Source organism: Oreochromis niloticus, linkage group LG19 (assembly GCF_001858045.2).
Source record: "Oreochromis niloticus isolate F11D_XX linkage group LG19, O_niloticus_UMD_NMBU, whole genome shotgun sequence".
NCBI classification, from domain to species: domain Eukaryota; kingdom Metazoa; phylum Chordata; class Actinopteri; order Cichliformes; family Cichlidae; genus Oreochromis; species Oreochromis niloticus.
The window spans coordinates 16,955,320-16,977,681 of NC_031983.2; the positions used below are offsets into that span (position 1 = coordinate 16,955,320).

A 22,362-nucleotide genomic window follows, 5' to 3' on the forward strand; every position below is an offset into this window, starting at 1 on the left:
AGGTGAAATATGTCTTGCCATATAGATCTTTTTTAGTACTGCTTTTGTTCATCTCATCATAACTTAATCTGCTCTGGGCCTTTTGTATATTTAACTCAAATTCCACAGTGAGGACAGAGGGCACAAAGTTCACTGCAACAGATATAGCTGCGGTGGTAGGTTTTTTTTCTGTTTTTATGACCACAGTGTCTTCTCTCAGTCATCCTTGGGGCAATCATTGCTATAAAACAATCCCCCTTGCTGTGTTTCTGTTGCCTCCTGACCTCATCACACCCATCTCACGGACGTTGTAAACAAACTCAAAGAAACCACATACGGTTTGATCAGCAGATCGCTTCTGCTTGTCCATTATCCACTGACCAAAGTGACCGCTTTAGCCCTTGCGCGCATACCAAGAACACAAGAAGCCGTAACTGTGGCCACCTCAGAAATATCCATCGTCTTCACCATGAACTTGTAAAAGTTGGTTTTCTTGGTGAGGCTGTTGGATGAGTTGTGTAAGTGTCCTCACATGGCAGGATGAGCGGCACAAAATGCTGACATAGATTTCCTGTCAGGATATAGTCACATGGGGGGAGTTGTAACTTTTTTACACTTCATAAACTTGTAGCGGAATTAGAGGAAGGTTGGACAACAGAGAGGTAGGAACATTTTACTGTGTTTAGCTTTGATTTAAGCATATATCAGTGACTTTTGAAAGAACTCCTTTTTCTTCTGCTTGAACTGCATCCCATTATTCAACATCAATACTTTTTTTGCAATGGCTTTTAGTGCCTTCAGACAAGCTCACATATATGAAAAACGAGCAGTCTCGAAAGAGGACAAATCCTGCATCCAGTGCCTTGAGTGCTATGACCAAAATGTTTACATAGGGACTAAAGATGCAACAGTCCAACACCTCATTCTGACAAGCAGCACAAATGGAGACAAGAGCCCTGGCCCGACCAAAATCAGAGAAGGTAGGGCAAGAAAACTAGGCTCAAGCAACTCTGTAAATCAACTGAGGGCAGTCCCACTTTTCAACCATCTGCTGGTCCTGTGGGACCGGAGCGTTACTGCCCTCAACATGTTTTCCTTAGAGCCTGTTCCTGCTCTGAAGAAGATCCAGCATGTGTCTTTGTTTGAGGTGTGCGACTCATTGCTCGCATCGCAGGGGACATGTGTGCAGATGGTGACGTCTTCCAGCCGCAGGAAAATGCTCCGGATCCATGTGGTGGGAGTGGACAGGTGGGAGGTTGTAAAGGAAGTCTCTTTGCTCCAAGACCCTGTGGCCTTGGCGGTGGATGGTGCAACTCTGTGTCTTGCCACCAGTGACAGGTACCTCCTCTGTGACATTCAGACTGGGAGCTGTGAGGAGCTCTTTCCTCATAAGCACAGCAGGCAGCATGTTATCGTTACTTCACTGGGAGAAGGAGAATTCCTCCTGAATGGGCCCGAATTTTTGGGTAAGAGCTGCCAAAATATCCAACAGGCTTTACATTCATGTGCCATTATTCATATCACTCATAAGTCATTAATCCATCTAGCCAGAGGATATTTATTTTGCCAAGATATCATTTCTCCATTCTCATCCCTCAGGCATGTTTGTGATGAAGACGGGGATATGCCAGCGCCCTCCCCTGCAGTGGCCTCAGGAGGTGCTGGCAGCCGGGGCATGTTTCCCTTACGTCCTAAGCCTGCAGCCCGAACTGTTGTCTGTTTACAGCATGTTGGATCAGCAACACAAACAGACTGTGAGTCTCACTGGAGCAAGGGGTCTGCTTTCAATTTCAGGTAAATCAGGCGACATCAGTTTCTCATCTGATCCAGGTCAGATTAATCACAGAGAGCCTGCTTTTGTTTTTAAAAGACGTAGTCATGTTTGTCTCAGTTTGCTCTAATTCAGTCAGTCATTCTTGCACCTTCTGCGAGTTTCTAAAAACCAAAAGCAAATGTCCCCTCAGATGGTGTGTTAGTGTTCACAGAGAGAGACATTTTCAGCCTGAGCCTGGTGCCATTCGAAGAGCAGATCCAGGCACTTGTAAGGCACCAAAGGGTTGAGGAGGCCTTATTGCTGCTGGAAGGGGCTCAAAGCCGTCATCCACTTGACTCATACAAGGTGAAACAGAATTTATAGGCACATTGAAGGATGCAAACATCACACTGATTTAAAAATATAGCCAAGGCGTTATCAGGTAGCCTCCAAATCTTTTACTTTTGCTGCCTGCTTTTGTGCTGCTGTAGCTCCGGCTGCTTTGTAGAATCATATTGACTTTCAGATTCATGCATTACAAACCCAACTGGCAATGCATAATATGGTTCGAATTTACCATTTATCAGACTGTCAAAGCATAGACTTGTTACCTTACAGAGAGTATACGCAGGTATATTCGATATCGATGAATGCAACTGAGGACAGCAGATGGCATTTGACTTTTAGCGTAATCTGTGCCACATCTCAGCTTACAGGTTTAAGATGAAGAGGCAAATTAACACAATCATTTATCATAGACATTTCCCATTTTTCTGCTACTTGTTTTTCTTGAATTGTAACATTTTAGCCTCAAGAGAGTCACAGTGTCTTCTGCCTCAGTTATTTCAGTTCACATATTGGTGCGTTAAATATGCTCATACAATATGTGCCTGGTTTAAAAATAAGACTATTTTCCCCTCGCAGGAGCTACAGAAGGCCATCACTTGCCTGGCTGGATTTGCTCATTTTTACCAGGAGGGTTTTTCCCAAGCCAAAGATCTATTCATGTGAGAGAAAACTCCCTCTCCCCTAACAAAACACTCCAAAATACATGATAAAGAAATGTCAGAACACTGCTTTAAAGATGTGTACTTTCTGCTTCTTCCATATGAAAAAATGTATACTTATTACCCACTTGAACAGTAAAGGTGAGCTGGACCCGAGAGAAATCATCCGCCTGTACCCAGATATGTGTCTCAGCGAGGACTTTCAATCTCATCTTGATCAAATAAACAAGGGCAGAGATCTCCAGGTGCTCAAGAAGGAGGACAGAAACAAATTTCATCATTACCTGGCCTTCCTGGGAGATTTTCTCAGAGCAGTAAGGGGGACAGAGCGAGACCTGAAGTGCAGTAAGGAAGTGGACAGCACCCTCCTGAGGCTGTATGTAGAAATGAACGATGGTGAAAAACTCCAACAGCTTGTTGCTTTTCCCAATAAGTGCAGTCTGGACCTCTGTGTCCCTGTTCTGGAGCAACACCACAGGTGAAAAGGAATCATTATTAGTTATACAAATGATCTGAAATCACACCTATAAATCAGAATATTTTGCTTAGGACACAAGCATGTGTTTGGTTTTAAAAGAACAGTTTCAGATCATTAACTTTTTGAGAATCATTTTGACTTCTTTGTTTTACAGATTTTTTGCTTTAGGTTCCCTCTACGAAAGCCACGGGATGCACACTGATGCAGTAAAGGTACCCCCCCCCCAAAAAAAAACATCACATATGTTCACACAAACTTGATGTATGAAAGCAGTGTATTTTAACTGGTTGTATTCTTCCAGACTTGGGTGAAGATTACAGATGGCTTGTGTAAAGATTCTTCCTGCTCAGACATATATGGACACATAGTGGCGACTCTCAGTCAGCTCAGAGACAAAGACACCGTGTGGGCATTTGCAGATTGGACTTTACAAAGAAACCAAGAGGTGCCTTTTTCATTTTTCACGCTCACTACTAAACTGCAGAGGGCAGAGTTGTACAATATAACTATGTATTGCAGATACAGAAAAGTGACAAACTAAAGGAAAATCTGAATTGCTTTGTCTGATTGGTGGAATGGCTTCTTCCAGGACGTTGATACCCTCATCTGATTTAAGTATTCCTGTTTTGAAGCCTTGAGCTGATAATTTTGGCTGTCATCGTCTTGTTTTAATGAAACTGAAGTTGATGAGGGTGTGGTAGATATGACTGAAAAACCAAGGGCCACTGTGTGCTCATATGGCAGCAATTTGTCAAACATAAAGTCAGTAGCAGAGCCAGAAGTTTTTTTTTATGTTTAAATTCTTGTTTTAAATGCCGATAAATCCCATAAGATGATTGGAATATAAATGTATCTGCGACTGTGTACGTCAACAGCTCTAAATGGCACCACCTTTTTTGTAGAAATTGCCTTATAAACCAATTTGTAGTGATTAAATACATTTTACTTTATTTGATAAAGACAGGTGTGCAGATTTTCATCAAGCGCCCACCAGATGGTCAATTTGAAACACAAGATGTCCTCACATTCTTGGAGACATTTCCACTGGCGTTGATTTTCTATCTTGAGTACTTAATCCATGATTTAAATAGCGAGGTGGGTACACCAACAGCTCCTTAATCTAATAACCTAAATTAAATGCGCAGACATGATTGATGTAATCTGCCCCCAGGAAGAGAGCCATCACAACCGTCTGGCCCTGGCATATGTTACTCAGATGCTGCAAAAGGAAGATGAAAGAGTGAGGGTGACCAGAGGGAAGCTGCAGCAGCTGCTATGGGAGTCCAAATTCTATAACATCTCCACAGTGTATGGTGTGTGAATTAGTGCGTATTAAAATAAATCATTGTAGAATTAGCAGCAAATTAAAGTAAACGTCATGATTTTTAACTCATTGCAGATAGATTAAAGTCAACAACCCTACACCCAGAGAAGGCCATTCTCCTTGGTAGGTCTGGTGAACACTACCAAGCACTGCAGATGCTTGTACACGAGGAGAAAGATCTCCAGGCTGCAGAGGCCTACTGCTGCAAGGCTGCCCAGGACCAGGACTCACAATTCAGGCAGGTCCTCCTGCTCACTCTTCTCCAAATCTACCTGAGCTCCAAGGATCTCACAGGTGCAGCTGTGGATCTACTTCACAGCCAACCTCAGGTTTTTGCACTGGAGAAGGTACTCCAGCTCCTTCCTGAGTCCTGGTCTGTTCAACTGGTCTCTCAGTTTTTAGTCGTATCCCTCAGGGAAACCTTCCACCAGAGGCAGATGGTGAGACTGCAACAGGCTTTGGCCCAGGCGGAGCTCCTGAGGCACAAGGTCACTTGGGTGAGTTTAATGATACAGTTCACATTTTTACTGCAGTGAACACTGAATTTCTCCTTTTTCTTTATGAGCCCTGTTGCACTTTTACTCTCTCGTCTGCAGATGCAGGCCTCAAAAACAAAGTTCAGAGTGGACAAGGAGCAGAAATGTAGAGTTTGCCAGGGAGACCTTACAGACCCACACTTTGCCCGTAACCTGCGAGGTGAGGTGGTGCACGTAAGCTGCATGGGCTACTCTGCATTATAACAACAGACTCAGACTTTTTTTTTTTTTCTTACTGCACTTTTAAGAATCTCATTCATTTTTTACATTTCTGCTTCCAACCCGATGATTGATCTGATCATAGAGCCAGACTCTACCAGAATCAGAGTCATGGACAACTTTGCTACTAAGATTTTTAAAAAATGTTTAAATAAAGGGATTCAAACTGGAAAAGAACAAGCGCTGCACTTTTTTGCAGGCAACCATTTTTAGACAGATTGTAGACAGCAAGAGCAATAAAGTCAATTGAGAAAAACCCTCAGGGGTGTATATTCACTGATCAGACAGTGGTATTTTACATGGAAACCACCTGTGGTCACCCTGATGACCAAAAGGAATATGGCGGTCCTCCACTGCTGTATATATACATCCCTGCCATCATGGTTTCCACTGTGTATATTTGTCTACACAGAGCTGGAAATAGACAGTCAACAACCGAGAGGCTGCACGTGAGAGACTTTTTTTATTCAGCACAAGCATTAATATACGTTTATTACACCCTGAAATAGAAATCACAATTGCAGGTTTAAAACTGGAACGTAAACACTGTGGTCAAAGTTTTGAGTCACTTTAATTTAATAAACTAATTTTACGAGCAAGCAAATGACATGTCTGCACCATCTATAGAATATTTTTTCCCCAGCATCATTCCTGTATCATTACAGAGCTTCCAAAAACTAACACACAAACTCCAGCGCGTCCACATGTACACCATGAAAATCATCTGAACACTTAAACATATATCATTAGAGTCATAAGGTATTTGTCTGTTTGTGCTGTAATTTTGTCATTAAGGCTAACCATAGCAATTTCTTTATTCTGATGCATTTTGAGATAAGAGCTCAGGAGACGCCTAAAGCAGCAGTAATGTTAACTCGGGCATGTGGTTGGACTGCGTAAGGTTTCAGCTGGAGCTGAGTGACTAATTGTAGTGCAGATAAATAGGGGGAGTTGGGGGGGTTCGTTGTTCTCACTGCAGGTCTTAAAGTTCATTTGATGTTCCACAATGTTGGTCTTAAGAAGCGTTTTGAGAGCGTAGCTAGGATTAAGGGCTACACGAATAATACACTTGACTTAAGCTTTAACTTGAAAATTGTCACCCTGGGTGGATATATTTAACTTCAGGCTCTTATAAAAATGACGTGACTCACAAGACCCAAAAAACTGTATTTTTAACTTCTTGCTTTCATGTGGATGCAGGAAAATTGCCACATCTCCTCCTTCATATCGGTTCCTTATAATTTTAACAATCTAGGCATTTAGTTTTATATCTTAAGCAATCTTGGATGGACAGCTGAAAGATATGAGTGCCCCCCCCCCCTTGATTCTTACTTGTTCCTCTCAGCTTATATAGACAGACAGGGAGGGCTGCTTCCATGTCATTGGCTGATCTTTGGGTTGTGCTGATGACCAGTAACCACTGGGTGGACCTGGGCCCGTGATTACGTCCACTTCTTTCCTTCTCACGGATATCCTCAGGGACCATTAATGCTGTTTTGAGCACTTGTGGTGATGCTGTACCTCAAAAAATGTTTTTCTCACTTTGATTGTGTTGACCAATAGCCATAAGTAACCACAAGGTAAAAATACGCAGGCACAAGTATGAATACGTCTTCTTCCACATAAACTAAGGCTGCAGAAAGAACATTCTGTGCATTAAAATGAGTTAAATTATTGTAATATTTGGTGCAAGCCTGGATCATCCAGGACGCCACTGATGATCATTTTACATAAAAGAGGAATGGATTGGATGCAAACATCAGCAGTTATGGAGGAAAGAGCGGTAGGTATCCAGACGTTGGTCTCCCATTATAAATATCCATGTCACCACAAAGTCAGCACGAGAGACGAAAACAGGAACATTTTCTGCTTTTGCTTTACTAAACTTAAGGAGGAAAACTGTCTGATGTCTGGATTTTTGCATGTAGCTGTTTACATTGTTTTGGACTTTTTCTCTCCAACACTGTTTTTAGCATATTAAAAATATACTTGACATTGTTTTGTCCTCTTGCTATATGAGAATCCTATATTAAGGTGACAAAAAAAAACCTTTAAAAGATGTCTGTCATCACACAAGAAGTTTGAGGTCACGTAAAAAATGTAGCATATGACATAAATATTGATCAGAAATGTTGAAACTGACAGTAATTAAAGAGATCGTTCTTCATAAGCCATTTATGAATTTCCGCAGACATACACAGGCCCATTTTCAGAAGTCGTCGCGCCGAAAACTGCTGATTAAAGACGCAATAAATTCTGCTAGCGGAGCGTCTGGTGCACCATCCTGTGTGAGTTTAATCATAGTCTCAATGTACCTCAAAAGAAGGGGAAACTGCCAAAAGTTTTCACACAACAATATCAACCACTCTGCACACCAACACAATTGTGCCATAATGGGTACCGTTTAATGAAACTGCCAGTTAAGGACCTGTGAGGCATCTCTGTCTCGACCTAGAGACTGATTTACTTACCCGCTGTCTCATTTGTGCAGCGGGGCCTCCCACTTTGTTCTTTTCTGGTAGGAGCCAAACTTTGCTGCTGTGTAACCTTGTAGGAGTATGAAATCCATCGTCCTGAGGCAATTTTTGCCATTTCTTCCATGAGTTTCAGAATAAAGTACTTTTTGGGGGGCGTTTTGATTATCCACTAGGCTGATGCTCCAGACACTCAACTAGCCAAACACATGATCAGTTTTAAGCTCTGCTAACATGACTAGAAAAGAGTTTAGCCTTTTATCATGTTGAACTGCATTGCATGGCATTGGAACATAGGAGCATTGTTTTCTGCATTTATCTCTGTATGTCTTGATAAATCCTGATCTATATATTTGATAAATTCTGTATTTGCTTCCTAGGAGTAATAATTTCTTTGAGTGATCACGGTGGGGACTTAAATAAATGACAATAAAAGTTTAAGCTGTTGTCTTAATACTAAATTAGTTACTTGTCCTGCCCTCACCCCGAACCAGTTATGGCAGCTGGCTTTCCCACTCTGAGCCTGGCTCTGCTGGGGGTCTCTTCCTTTTAAGGGTTTTTTCCTTCCCACTGTTGCCCAGTGCTTGCTCATAGGGGGTTCATCTGATTGTTGGGGATTTCTCTGTATTATTGTAGGGTATTTACCTTACACTATAAAGCGCATTGAAGCAACTGAGCCCTTCATCAGATTGGCCTCCTCTCTAGGGTGCACCCTGAATCGCACCCTGTGAATCAAAATCTGAATACTTTATTAATCCCTGAGGAAATTATGTGGTCACTGTTGCTCCAAGACAGTAAGAACAGTAACTAAACTAAATTAAATAATACAAGAAATAACACAACTAAATATATATGGATGAAATGGCAGCTGGGACAGGTTAATCCCCACATGATAAGGATAAGCGGAATAAAATAGATTGATTGATGGAAACAACTGTTGTTGTAATTTCATGCTATATAAATAAAGTTGAAGTGAAGTGAATTGTCTATCTATCTATTTTCTTAATTACTTCAGTATTTAAGAAAATTAGTTGTTAATTACCTTAAAAGTTATGACGATATCTCTGTGTACTCCTCATTTTGGCAACACCTCTAAAAAAAAGACTCTGTGGAACATTATATATTTAAAGTTGTGAAAATTGCAGCAGGTACCTCACTTAACAAAGCCTCTGGGGAAAATGAATATACTGTGTTTCTCTATGTATCATGCATCATATTTATAGCCAAAACCACAAATTACTGTATCATGTCCCTTATGACGCATTTTTCAGGCTTGGTGGTTGACAAGAGACAAGAGAATCTCAATTTGCAACCTTTTTGGTAGCAATAATGGTAAGGTAGCAGAAAACCTAAACGATTGCACTTAAAATCCCATTTTACCCAGCAATACTAATTCTGTAGATATAGCTGAACAAGCATGGGAATAAACAGCCAAAGAGGATGATCAAAGCATAACTTTTTTTAACTCCTAAGGCAACACTCTCATTTTCATTGCTTGCTACCTTGGGGTTTGGCAGAAAGCCACTGGGTTAAATGTGCAGGGGGGCCCACTGGAGACACTGAGTGCAGAGACAGTGACCACAAGCACCCACCCTGCCCTGCTGCTCCAAGGCATGGGTTATATGCATCATACTGTGTCATATAGAGAGTCTACAAGGCCCATGCTGTTTCTCTTTACCTCACTCAGCATTTAAGTATTTTTATAAGGGAGCTATGATGTATCTCAATTTTGTTAATAACTTTCATAATAATCATGTTTGCTGCTAAACTCAAGATAATTAGTTTACCTAAGAAGTAAATAAAAATATAAGAAACTGGTAAAGGGACCGCACCAATATTTTGCAGGGGTACAAAAATTGAGAGGGAACAGTGAGTTTATTGTCATCATTATGATTATTATTTTAGGGGAAATGAGGAAGAACTTAATGTGTTTTATATATCAAAAACCTGCGCTCTGCATGCATACTTTTGAGTCCATAAGCAATTTAAGCTCACTCACTTTTATACTCCCACCATTAACTAAAGTAAACCACCATATATAATGTAAACAAATATTTAGTTCTTTATACAATCAGGTGATACAGAGCAAATATACAGTACTATGTCTTGAGCCACCCCTCATTTCTTCTTATTTTGTTTCCAATGAGCAAAGTTTGTCAAAGCCTCATTTTCAGTCCAACCCTTGGACCCTTGACCATTTTCAGATGAATGTTTTTATTTTTTTTATTTGTTTCTTTTGCTTTTGTTTCTTAAGAACACATTTGCTCCCATTTCTTTAGTTGAGTCTGAAAAATCCCAATGATAATATAGTTTGATAGACATAAAACTGTTTTTGCAGCAACAAGGTGATTCCAAAAGAGCTATCAGCCAAAACCTATCTCAGCATTGCATGCAGTGTGACCTTAAAAAATCTCAGGACACTGGACAAGTGGAGGACAAAAGAAGAAGATGAACAGTGTCTGAAATTCATCTCCTTAAGAAATAGGCTTTTTCTTGACACGGGATCTGAGAGATACATCTGGCTTTTCAATTGATCCACCTACTGTCTGCTGAAGCTTCATCAGAAATGGTCTGGACAGTGGCTGTCAAGAAGCCATTTTTAACGAATGGAAAGAGGGTGAAAAGGCCGAGGTATTACAAATTAAATAAGAACTGGACTGAAGATCAGGGCGAAACAGGTCTTACTAATTGAAATTTGACATTTTTGTTTCAAATTGTCATCAATATCTATGGATGAGGTCCGCAATGGTGAGCGTCACAGCCATCTGTAAAACACAGTGGAGACTCTGTCATGGTTTAATGACTCTGTCATCGACAAAATCGATGGGAAAATTAATGCAGAAAAGGAGCATCAGGTTTTCATCCACCATGTAATACTGTATGGAAAACGTCTGATTGGCAACAGCTTCTACTTTCCACATGACAATGCTCCCAAACACACTGCCAATGCAGTAAAAACATACTTGGACAGAAAGCACACAGTGGAACATTATCAGGACTGGCCTCCCCAAAGCCTGGACCTCAATAATATGGGAGCACTGTGGGATTATCCTGACAGAAAACGGATACGATCAAAAGAAGAGCTTGGAGAGTAAATAATTCTCCAGAATTTCTTTAAGCTCTCATTTGGTCTCCACCAGCTGCTGAGGGAATCGTCTGGCTCTCATGGTGCAAACTGTCACTACATGCATCAAAACTATTGATAATACTTTGAAGCCTTGGTTGTATATATAAATAAATAAATAAACAAAAATAAAATAAATAAAACATTTAATAAAACGCTTCAGCAAATCAGTTTCATGGTCTGCTTTAAACTGCTTTGCCCCTATAACATAAATCTAAATCAACAAAGACAAGATAAAAACATAAAGATATCTTTCAATCCACCTTCCCACCCCACTTTCAAATAAACAGAAACCCTTTTCAACCACTTCTTTCAGTAACCTGAAGTCAGCCATAAATAGATAAATTCCGAAACAACTTAATTGGCATTAACTTAATGATGTGTACTTTGCGAGCCTAATGGCTCAATTTTGGATGAAGAATGAGAGTTGGGTTTTGGAAAGTGTAAGCTGTTTGGCAGCTGCATGTGTTTACACTGCTCTTTTCTAATGAGAGAACTTCAGGTGGAGAGTTAAGTACTCAGCTCATGGGGTCGAGCTGTGGCCTTCCACCTGGTTTGTGGAATTTAGAAGCTTGTGTCTCACATCCAGGTCTATCAACTTTCATGTGTGGCCCATTTGGCTCTCTGGGAACAGAGGCAAAAGGATCTGCTGAGTACTCTAAAAGCTGGCGAGAAACTGCAGTTTGGGCAAACTGCTTTATTGTTAAAACCTGATTCATATAAATAAACTTTATCACAAATAAGCTGAACAAGCTGGAGGTGATCAATTTAGTCCCACAAAAATGGCCTTTTCTGTGTGAAAGAAACATAATTAAAGCTCCAACAAAAGAGGGGACGTGCATTTTGCACCACATTGAAGATTTATCTGTGAGAGTGTGCTTTATGTGGTCTTTGACATAACTGATTACAGAGCATGTGCTACATCAAGTTACTGTTACTGTACCCTGGGAACGCTGAAACGTAAGGTCATACATAATTAGACAGTTAGCACCAATCTTCCCCACATATAAACACTCCCTTCACCACAACAGATAGGCCAAGGAGTTAAAATTGTCCCAACAGCCCCAATATCGTCTCTTGGAGTCTGAAACACTCTGCCTGTGCTATCAAGGACTGAACTTACTGTAACCCACACAATAAAATCCCAAGGGGAGCATGAAATACAATACTCACCCCAAAAGACCTCATTTAATCTACTGAGAAGTCTCCACAGCGCTACAGCAGAAAGAAAATCCAGTGACCTATCATAAACTTATATTTAGCAATCAAAGCTCCAATCAGAGCACTGACAAATTAGGGGTATATTGTACTTAAGCATAGAATTACAATTCTATTTCTACAGATCGAACATCTCCGCAGGCATCGAGAGAAGGTTATTTCAAGGCTTTCATTAAGTCTTTCACGACCCGATTCTCTGCTGATGTGAAACAGCACAAAATCTCTGCAGTTTGTGGTCGCATGCACCAACACATACCCATACTTGAGAGTATTTCAAGAGTGACCAAGCATCACTTTGCATCTAAAAAAACGCAAAGAATTCCCAAAGAGTACAACATGTACTCAGACAAAAAAAACACAAAACGCACACGTAAAAAGTGTTTTTTAAATCATTAATTTGGGTTGTAGTGTCCAATTTTCCTTTTCATTTAGTTGTTAACTTGACGTTTTCTGTGAACAGTAGCTTGTATTGTGTTATGAAAGTCTGCTTATTGGTCTTGGAAAGCAATATGTTTTTTAAAATGTGGTATAAATCAGATAAATTTCAAATTTCACTTGAGCAGTTTTATTTCAGTCTAAAGCCAATGTGTTAAATAAAGATATTTCAGCCTGATAATTTAAAAAAATATTACAGAAGTGCCAACTTTTCTAAATAATAACTTCACCTTACACGATCTGAAATTGAGATGAACTTATTTGCCCAATTTTAGGACTTAGTAAAGACCAGGTGATTTTTAAAAAATTATGTACTGACAAGTAAAACCTTTTTTTTTTTCCATCATGATTTTATCTATTACTTCACAAAATGCAAAAACTAACTGGAAAACTATTAATTTGAATACCAGAAATGTATTTATCCCTCATTTTTTTAGATCAGGGATTTGATTTTCTCAAAGAAGCAAAGGTCAGAAGCTAATATACCTTAACTGATGCCTTATTTCATCGCTACATTTTTAGGTGAACTTTTTAAAAGGTTTGTAGCATTTAGTTACTTAAGTATAACACTACTTAATTACTTCCTTCAGCTTTTTCTGGTCTATCATCTGGTCATCGATGAACTCTGTCAGTGATGGATTATTTGGTGAATGATGTATCCACTATAGCTTTCAGCATCTGCTCAAACTCCGTGGGTCCAGATGTAAATCAAAGAGCGGCCGTCATTGCGGGAAAAGCACAGTGAATCACAGCATCCTAAATAAAGCTCTCTAGCTTTCCTTTGTCTAAACACCAAAACCAACTTTCAGCTCTATAACATAACATTGTGTATGCTTAACATGTTGCTTAACGAAGCAACAAAACCATGACAACAGCCACTATTATATGTATGAGTAAACCAGAGCGGGCTTGTTGTTAAAGCCCATAAAATCTAGGGTAGTGCATTTGCACGCTGTGTTTAAAACCTGTGGCAAAAACTGCTTTATATATTTTCAACCCTTTGTCTTGAAACTTTAGTGAATGTTAGATCAGACGAGAAAAAAGACAAACTGGTCTGTGTTGTATCATCTAAGCTTCCTTCTTATGGCTTATATTACATAGAGCACATGCACAGAGTGCCAACTCTGATTAATAGTTGAATTATGAATTAAAGACACTGCTTACATTATTACAAAGTAATAGATACATGTTTTTTTAAATCTCAAATCATGAATAAAAACAGAAACCGCCAACTTTTAAAGAGAATACTTTGTGTGAATGATGAACAAACTGAGTTTTCTGTAATGGCTGTGATTTGAAAAAGCTGAGCACACCTTCCAGCTAGGACCTGATTTGAAAATATTTTTGACAAAAAGTCTGTGCACCTCTGTATGACTACACATAACAGTCTCTTTTCTTTATCCCCAGGTGATTACTGACATTTACAGTCTATCACTGCATTTCATCACAGGGCAGAAATCCCAAAATGTCTGTGGAAGCACATTTCAGCTCTCCCGCTCTCTCTGCACAGGCTGAAGGGAAAAGACAGATTTTCATAGTCTGCAGCTTAAGCTAAGCTCTCAGTTGGCGGCTGATGTCAAACTGGTGCAGACTGACAGACTGGAGCGACTGGGCAGCTTTTAATTCCCCCCCAAAAAAACTGCTTATAATGTAAGGTTCTGGCACATTTCCGACCTTTAATTTGGAAGAGGGTGTTTCACAGTCATGAAACACTAAAGAGATAATGGCTAGTAAAAGTACAGCTTAGAGTAAATGCGTGTGTAGAGGTGTGGAATATAATTAGTCTAATTTCAATGAAGCAAACCTCTTGTCTGTGAGGTTACAGAAGGGATCAAACTCAACAGAGGGGCTTCGCACTGTGATAAAGTGAAAGTGAAGCTTTGAAATAAGAACACAAACATGAAACTTATCTCATTTAGGCTTTTAATCTGTCATTTCAGCAAGGAAAAGAGCAAATGTATGCAACTTTTGCGTGACAAGGCGACAAAAGAGGCCAATCCAGTCATGAGAAATGCAATGTAATCACCGATAACAGACATTTTTCAGTCACTCATAAATCACCCCTCACCTTTATGTCAAACATATAATGCATTTAGGCATACTGAAGTTCAAACTGAGCATCAGGACGGGGAGGAAAGGTGATTTAAGTGACTTTGAATGCTGCATGGTTGGTGGTGCCAGACAGGCTAGTCTGAATATTTTAGCAACTACTTATCTACTGGGATTTGACCACGCAACCATCTTAAGGGTTTACAGAGAATGGTCCACAGAAAGGAAAATATCCAGTGAGCTGCAGTTCTCTGGGCAAAAAATCCCTTGTTGATGGGAGAGATGAAAGGAGGATGGCAGTAACTTCTTAGTTCCAACTAAGCATTTAAACACCATGGTCTACCTGAGCATTGCTGCTGACCATGCCCATCCCTTTGTGACCAGTGTAGCATCTTCTGATGGCTCCTGGAACCTGTCACAAAGCTCAAATCATCTCAGACTGGGTTCTTGAATTTAACAATGAGCTCAGTGTGTTTAAATGGCCTCCACAGTCACAAGTTCTCAGTCCAATAGAGCACCTTTGGGATGTGGTAGAACGGGACATTCTCATTATGTTTGAGTAGCTGACAAATCTGCAACAACAGTGTGATACTATCATCATGACCCGAATGGCCAGCAGGGATTGACCTCAGTTGTCAAAAAGAATTCTGATTGTATAGAACTCTACAGAAAGTCACTGCTGTTAGTTTTAAGACTCCTTCAACACAGCATCATACAGAAATTATTGTGCCACTAAGAGCAAAGCACACAATAAAGCAGCACAGGCTTTATGGTGTGGCTACTCGATGACTGACAAATCACTACCAAATGAGCGTGCAGTGGCCTCAGGTTGTCAGTCAAACCCACCACCCACTCATCGCATCAAGTTGTAAAACATCAAAACGGTGAAGGCCAAAATGCCAAATTAAAGGCTTCAAAACGACAACCCCAACAAACAGATGATCTCATGATGCCTTTGTTCATCTTTTATGATGACATCACTCTTATCGACTTGTTTCCAGCTTCAACAAACGCTGAAAAAACTTGGAAAAAACTCTGTAAAAGTAAAGTAAAGTGTGTTGTGTTAGTCCCCGAAGGGAAATTACTCCTCTGCATTTAACCCATTCACCCAGTGAAGCAGTGGGCAGCCACCAGTGCAGCGCCCGGGGAGCAGTGTGTAGGGGCGGTACCTTGATCAGGGGTACCTCAGGGTAGCCGTTCAGTGGGGTCGAACCCTCGACCTTCCGATCATGGGGCAGACACTCTACCTACTGAGCTATCCCTGCCCCTGTGCACACTGTTGTTCTGCATCAGACAGAGAAAGACATCTAATAACTCCTGAGCACAGGGAAGTATTGAGCAGAAATACTGTTATTTTTTTTCAGGAGTTAGCAGTAAGGCCAGAAACACTGCACTGCATAAAATGCTAATATTAGACTGTATATTATGCAAAAATGCAAACGTTTACAAATGATTACTGGCATTAATTTATTTAGGATATGTTTAAAGTCTGTGCTTGAGCACAGCACAGATGCACACTGCAAATAGCTTTCTTTGTTGATCCTGCGACGGTGAAATTAAGTACAGTATATACCAATATACTCCAAAGTTATTAGAAAGTAATCTGTGTTTATATAAATGCACAAATTGACCTTATAAAAACCAGTCAGATGGCTAAAAATAAAATAAATATTCACTGCCAGGACCAGAGTACTTACCACCTAAAAATGGCTAGTTTTGGCACACTGAATGACATGCATGCGGCAGCACAATCTGCTAGTGAGGAGGTTTTCCTTTTACGGGAAAACGTCTGATCAAATGTTCTATCCCTTTATTAGAAAGCCACTTGAGAAAGCTGTTGCCATCTAAATGCGACTGCAAGAGTTTCCAGACAGAGTCCACCTGTCTGTCTGGAATAAGATGGGTTTCAAACAGCAGCAGCAGCGACAACCACAGTTTTACTCAACCACATGCTGTTGCAATCTGACCAGAAAGTGACTAGACCAATGTAAACACTGTAGCAGAAAAAGTGCAGCAGTATTAGGACTGTAATTCTCTCTTCCTTTACCACAGGACCTCAGACTTCCACATTTGGAGAGTTTGTTTGAAATACAGAACCGTAAATAGCTGAGAAAAAGACAAATTGGAAAGTCTTTTAAGTCTTATGTGTCCCATTCAGCCGAGTTAGCAGTTCACCTTGTGCCACTCGACTGTCCAGCTCCAACTCACTGCCATAGAGGAAGACATATATTTACAGGGTTTAAAAGAAAAGCCCATAACCTTGGAAAATAGTATTTACAGTAGCTGCATTATCCAGAAAAAAAAAAATCAGTGCAGGAATTATAGAAGAGATTAACAGAGGCTCTTTGTCGGGAAAGAAGGTCAGAGACCCAAAATAGTCATCAGGCCTGTCCTAGAAAGATCCTGCAGCAAGCTGTCATTGCAGTTAAAGCTATACATGCTGCAATTGAGGGAGAGAGCTCTGGGAAGTGACATTATAATTATTACGTTAACAGGAAAGGAAAGTTTTACATGTGGATCGGGCCGGTTAACAGGTCTCCAGTCGTGGTCACTTAAGACAGCTGCAGTGTGCCTAAATTACAGAGCACAATGACTCACACTCTTTCTGTGTTTAAGACCACTTGGCTCTGCTCGCGAGGGGACAAGCCCTCACAGTGAACCCGGCTCTCCAAAGCGAAACTGATGGTTCAACAAAATGACAAACTCCTTGTTCTGCTTTGCAGTGCTGGATGTATTACTGGCTGTAGGAAAAATAAATCATCTAGACCCTCCAAGAAGATTATAAAATCCTGTTTCCTTAGCTTCAATCCACTGGATGTCACAGAAGCTCGGCTACAAGTCCTCCCAGCAGACACCTAAGCTTTAGTCACGCAACAAGTAAGAATTTTATGTACAAGTGCACAAAAAAATGTTATATGCCTCTAGGTTCTAAGCGTGCACAATCCTTGTACAGCATCTTGAACTCCAAGTTACCTGCAAAGCATTTGGTGTTTCAACAGCTCATTTCATGTAAATTCGGGTCTAATAGCTCCTTTAAAGATGTGCTAAACCATGTTTTTTGTCAGGAAAAAAAGTTTAAATTGCTTGTAATTTCACAGCATCATGCAGAACTGCAAACACGGGCACTACATCATACAATTCCAACTAAATGTGGACATTTAGTCAGAATTGTCTATTTTAGGCTACAAGTTCTCTTACAGTTTCACTACAGATTTGTTTTGTCTAAATGTCAGGGACGGTCTCACATGACCTGTGGTTAGGCAGGTTTAATGCACTATATTTTCCTTTATAGTAGGCGATCAAACGATGCACTGAAGGCAAGAAATACCTCGGACCCATGCTGTGTCAGACAGCTTTCCATTTCCACAGTCCCAGCCCATGTAAAGCTCTGGACAAACTCACTCAACACAAATGTTTTTGGATCCACCTTTGGCCCGTCTCTTCAAAATATTCAGCAAATATGAAGTCTGGTCCCAAAAACCCCTTAAACAAACACAATGAGACGCCAACTGCCAGCATGCGCACCATATGTAATGAAACTTCAGATTGTGTGTTCTCCTCCTGACTTATTCTGGGATGTTCTTGTGTTTGTGGATTACCAACAACAAACTCCAAAAAACATCTGCAGCGAGCCATTCGTCTGAATAACTGTTTTTCAAATAGCCAGCCAACTGAATACTTTCACATTGGTTTTTTATGGCAACACTTCAGACTTTTTGGTCACATCTGAGTTCAGTTTACAAACCAGCTGCATATTTGTCGTTTTTATAATATTTTGCAGAGGTTAGTATGTGTCTTTCATTACTGGTTTTTCTGATGTGTCAGTTTCCGTTTGGTGATTGGACTTTATTTTTTTCTTTTCCAATTACAAACAATAAAACTCAACAAAGCACAACGACGAAACTCGGATCCAATGTTGCACTGACTCAGGGCAACTAAGGGGGTGAAGCTGTTACAAAAGACTGTGTATAAAAAAACTGGAATAACCAGTTTAATACCAATTTTGAGCCTACAGTACAAGACAATATAAAACTCATTTGCAAACTTCTTTACAACAGACTTAAGTTCTGTGGTTTATGACCACTAGTAACACCATGTTTTTTCTTCTCTTTTTTAAAGGGGCAAGCAGGTTCATGTGGGTTGCTATTTCATACAAAGATGTACATGAATGACCATGCCAACAACAGGTGGCAGAACATGAGGAAAATGGAAATGCCAACTTTAAGAATATAGAAAACACAACCCAGCGATGGGGGGGAACCACAATCCAGTGGGCCCCTAGTCCTGGTCTCAAGCAAGGATAAATGGGGAGGGCGTGTCAGGAAGGGAGTCTGGAATACAATCTTTGCCAAATCAAACAGGCATATCATCAAAAATTTGATTTCCATACTGGATCAGTCAGGGCCCGGGTTACCAAAGGCTGCGTCTGGTGCTGCTGGCCAAGACAGCGATGGTGGAAACTATGCTACTGTTGGCCGAATACAGAGGAGGAGAAGAAGGGAAGGCATGTTGTAAGGCAGCATGAGGGAAGGAAAGGTAGGAGTATGTTAGTGAAAATAGAAACTTTAAATGTTGGGACTATAGAGCTGCCAGGCAGAAGGAAAAGAGGAAGAACAGAGAACATTCAAGGATGTAGTGAAGGATCCTGACAGAGCAGGAGAAGCTTAGAGGAGGATGCTGGGATAGGGTGAGATGGAAGCAGATGATCTGCTGTGGCGACCTCTAAAGGGAACAGTGGAATCCATCCATACATCACTCAGGTTCGCCATGAGGCTGAAACCGATCCCAGCAGACACTGTGTCAGGTCGACACTTCATCACGAATCAACCAAACCAAATAACAAACTTAAACCTTATAAGGAGAAAACTCTGTGTGCACTGTAATTTTTACTGCAACGATATTTTATAGAAAGTAGACAGCATGCTATTGTTTGTTAGGGTTTTATAATGTGGACTCATTCCCATTTAGACACAGTTAGGGTTACTGTTTTGGGCCCAGTCAAAGTATCAACCCACACAGGGTTCATCAGCCAGCAAAACAAACCTCAAAACCACAGCGATCGAGCCATGGCCCCAGCATTGTTCTGGACACGCTGTGCATTAAACTCTAGCTAACTTCCTGTGGCCTTGTCTTTATATAAGGTTTGTGAATTGTGTGGGTGCTAACTCACAGGTTAGCCCCAACACTTATTTTGAGACAGACATGGCTCTTCCCAAATATAGTGTACAGAAACAACACTTGTCTTGTCTCTCCAGCGGTCATTATGGTGCAGTGCTAACAATCTGCTCCAGCAAGTGAGGTGACATTGTGTTGTGTAAACATGGTTCTTGGTTGTCACTCTGGATTTGAGGCACACAAAGTGTCATTCCCCCACCACACGTCTGACTCCAGTCAGATGTGATTATGAGAAGACAAGACAAATATAAATCCACCTCTGCTCCTCCTGCCTTTCACAAGCACTTTCCTACACACACACACACACACACACACACACACACACACACACACACTAACAGATTCTCTGGCATTCGCTGATATAGACGGTGAAACCCTAAATTTTCACAGGCACAATGTAGCAGATTAGTCATTATCCTTAAATACAGGACTCTGCCACCTATGCTTAAGCGCTGAAAATCCCATTAAGGTCATTTTATTTCGCTTTGATATCTTTAAATGATCCCACAGTAAACAGATACTCTGAGCAGTCTGTCCTCTGTTTCACCGTTTGTTTGTTTCGATCCCAAAAAAACCAACCTCATGATAAAAACGATAACGAGCAAAAATCGCTTCCTCGCTTGAGGACACAACAAGCATGCGAAAAATATCTGTATGTTCTTATGACCTTTTTACCTTTGAAGTAAATTGGGTGCTCTGTAGCACCCCATAAACTGTCTGGCTGAGTACTTCTCATTCAATTAGTTTCTGGCTGCTGCACTTCTGAAGGCCTGATTTCCTCTGCTAAACTAAAGAAAGCTGCCCGAAAATGACAGCTGAGTCAGACCTTTCCATAAATAAACATACAGCATACTGAACTATGGAAACAGAAGCAATCAAATCAAGTGGCATTCGACTCGCTTCACTGGCAACAAGCAAGTCCTCATTTTCAGAAGTGCGTCTAGCACCAGCTTCAACAGCCAGAACGGCGATAACTTCACAAGCAGGGAGTGAGCACAAATTTCAAACTATTTCCAACTTATCGGCTTAATTACACAGCAAATGTAGTGTGTTTACGGGGGTAAAACACCCTAAAGTCAAAGAAATTTACGTTAGATTACCATGTGGTGTCTGGCTGGGGAAAGCTTTCATGTTAACACGCAGCTACATGCATTTACACCTGGGATCTATCGAGGAACACCCAACTGGCGCTTTCTCATCCATCCCCCCAGTTTTTCTGCCTTTCTGAATTTCAAACTGGTGACCTCCCAGACACCAGCCCTCGCCCCAAAGCTACCGCTGCCATTTTTCAGTTACTTTTACGCATCCGGCACCATTTGGGTCCCTGTTTGTTTTCAGGACCCTATAATTTCCCCACCAATCACTCACATAGGCCCCTGTCAAGGCTGCCATTCATAAAGTTTAAAGTAGTTTTTAGTGGTCCGTGGAGTTTATTGAAACATTAAATTTGTATCCCAGCAGTGATGGTGTATCTTTAGCCTTTAACTCACGTGCTCAGCCCGGGCCCCCTTACATCAACCGCCAATTATGTCCCTCTGCTGCGTGTGGGTTGAGCCTCGGCCAGAATCTCGAAGAAACCAAAAACATCGATTCCTAGGCAGTGGAGCGCACAGAAACAGACAAAATGCGAAAAGCTTTCCCTCAAATACTGTTATCATTGCAGAGTACAGGCACAAACATCACCAGCATTGCCAGTAATGCTGTCCAGCTACTCTCTGGGGATTTTAGTGAAATCCACAGGCTGTTGTTAGATACGGATGAAGACCTGAAGAACATGCAGGGCCTCAAAATGCCAGCTCATGTCCTCTGCAGAAGGGTCAGGCAAGAAACTTTGCCCTGTCACGGCTTCCCATGCTTGTTTTTTATCCTTATTTCAGCCCGTGTTTGTTTTGTGGGGCATATGAAGAATCTGCAATGAGTTATGCTCCAAAATAAGAGTTTCTGATTGGACACTAGCAGCAATAAAAAAGTATATGAATCCCTGTGTTATGCAATAAAAAAGCATTGACATATGACTGCATTAATAATCTGAAACTGCAAAGTTACTAACAAGAGTTGTGAGATAAATATAGTGAAATAAATGCTGCAATAATTATTGGATAGTGAAGTACCAAAAAAGCAAATACTCAAGAAGTACCTCAAATGACTCCTTAAATGACTGCTGTCACTAAACTACATGAAAAACAGCCATAAAATCTGTGCGATCTTAAAACAAGGAGCGATTCAGCTTTCACTTGCTCCCAGTGACTTTGGGCGTGTGCATAATTAGCTGTTTTCTCTGTTTTCTAAATTCAGTAAAAAAAATATTTGATGTCACATATCAAGGGTACAAAGTGACACGAAACTGAAAGCATGTGTGTATTTTACAGTGGGGGGCTCACAAGGAATATAAGAGTGAAGCGACGTCACTACCTCAAGTTCGAAGGCTGTTAACCTAATTCCTAATGGTTATTACAATGAGGCTTGCCAGCCACATCAAGCAGCTGCGGCGAAGTAATGAGAAGAGCAGATAGAGCTCTGCCATGTACTTTTCACAGCCTTCAATTCGGCTGCTGGAAGGCACAAGGACACTGCGTCCTTCTCGAATAAGT

At 40.8% G+C, this 22,362-nt stretch overlaps 1 protein-coding gene across 1 annotated transcript; it reads left to right on the plus strand.

The window, feature by feature from the left end:
- The first annotated feature begins 113 nt into the window (after positions 1-113).
- si:ch211-266g18.9 (transforming growth factor-beta receptor-associated protein 1) lies at positions 114-8,752 on the plus strand. Its single transcript, XM_005477191.4, has 11 exons — positions 114-1,445; positions 1,579-1,773; positions 1,944-2,098; positions 2,657-2,739; positions 2,876-3,217; positions 3,372-3,429; positions 3,519-3,662; positions 4,178-4,312; positions 4,389-4,530; positions 4,617-5,038; positions 5,138-8,752. The coding sequence occupies exons 1-11, from the start codon at positions 761-763 to the stop codon at positions 5,279-5,281; spliced, it is 2,505 nt and encodes an 834-aa protein (XP_005477248.1). The 5' UTR covers positions 114-760; the 3' UTR covers positions 5,282-8,752.
- Positions 8,753-22,362: the final 13,610 nt, after the last annotated feature.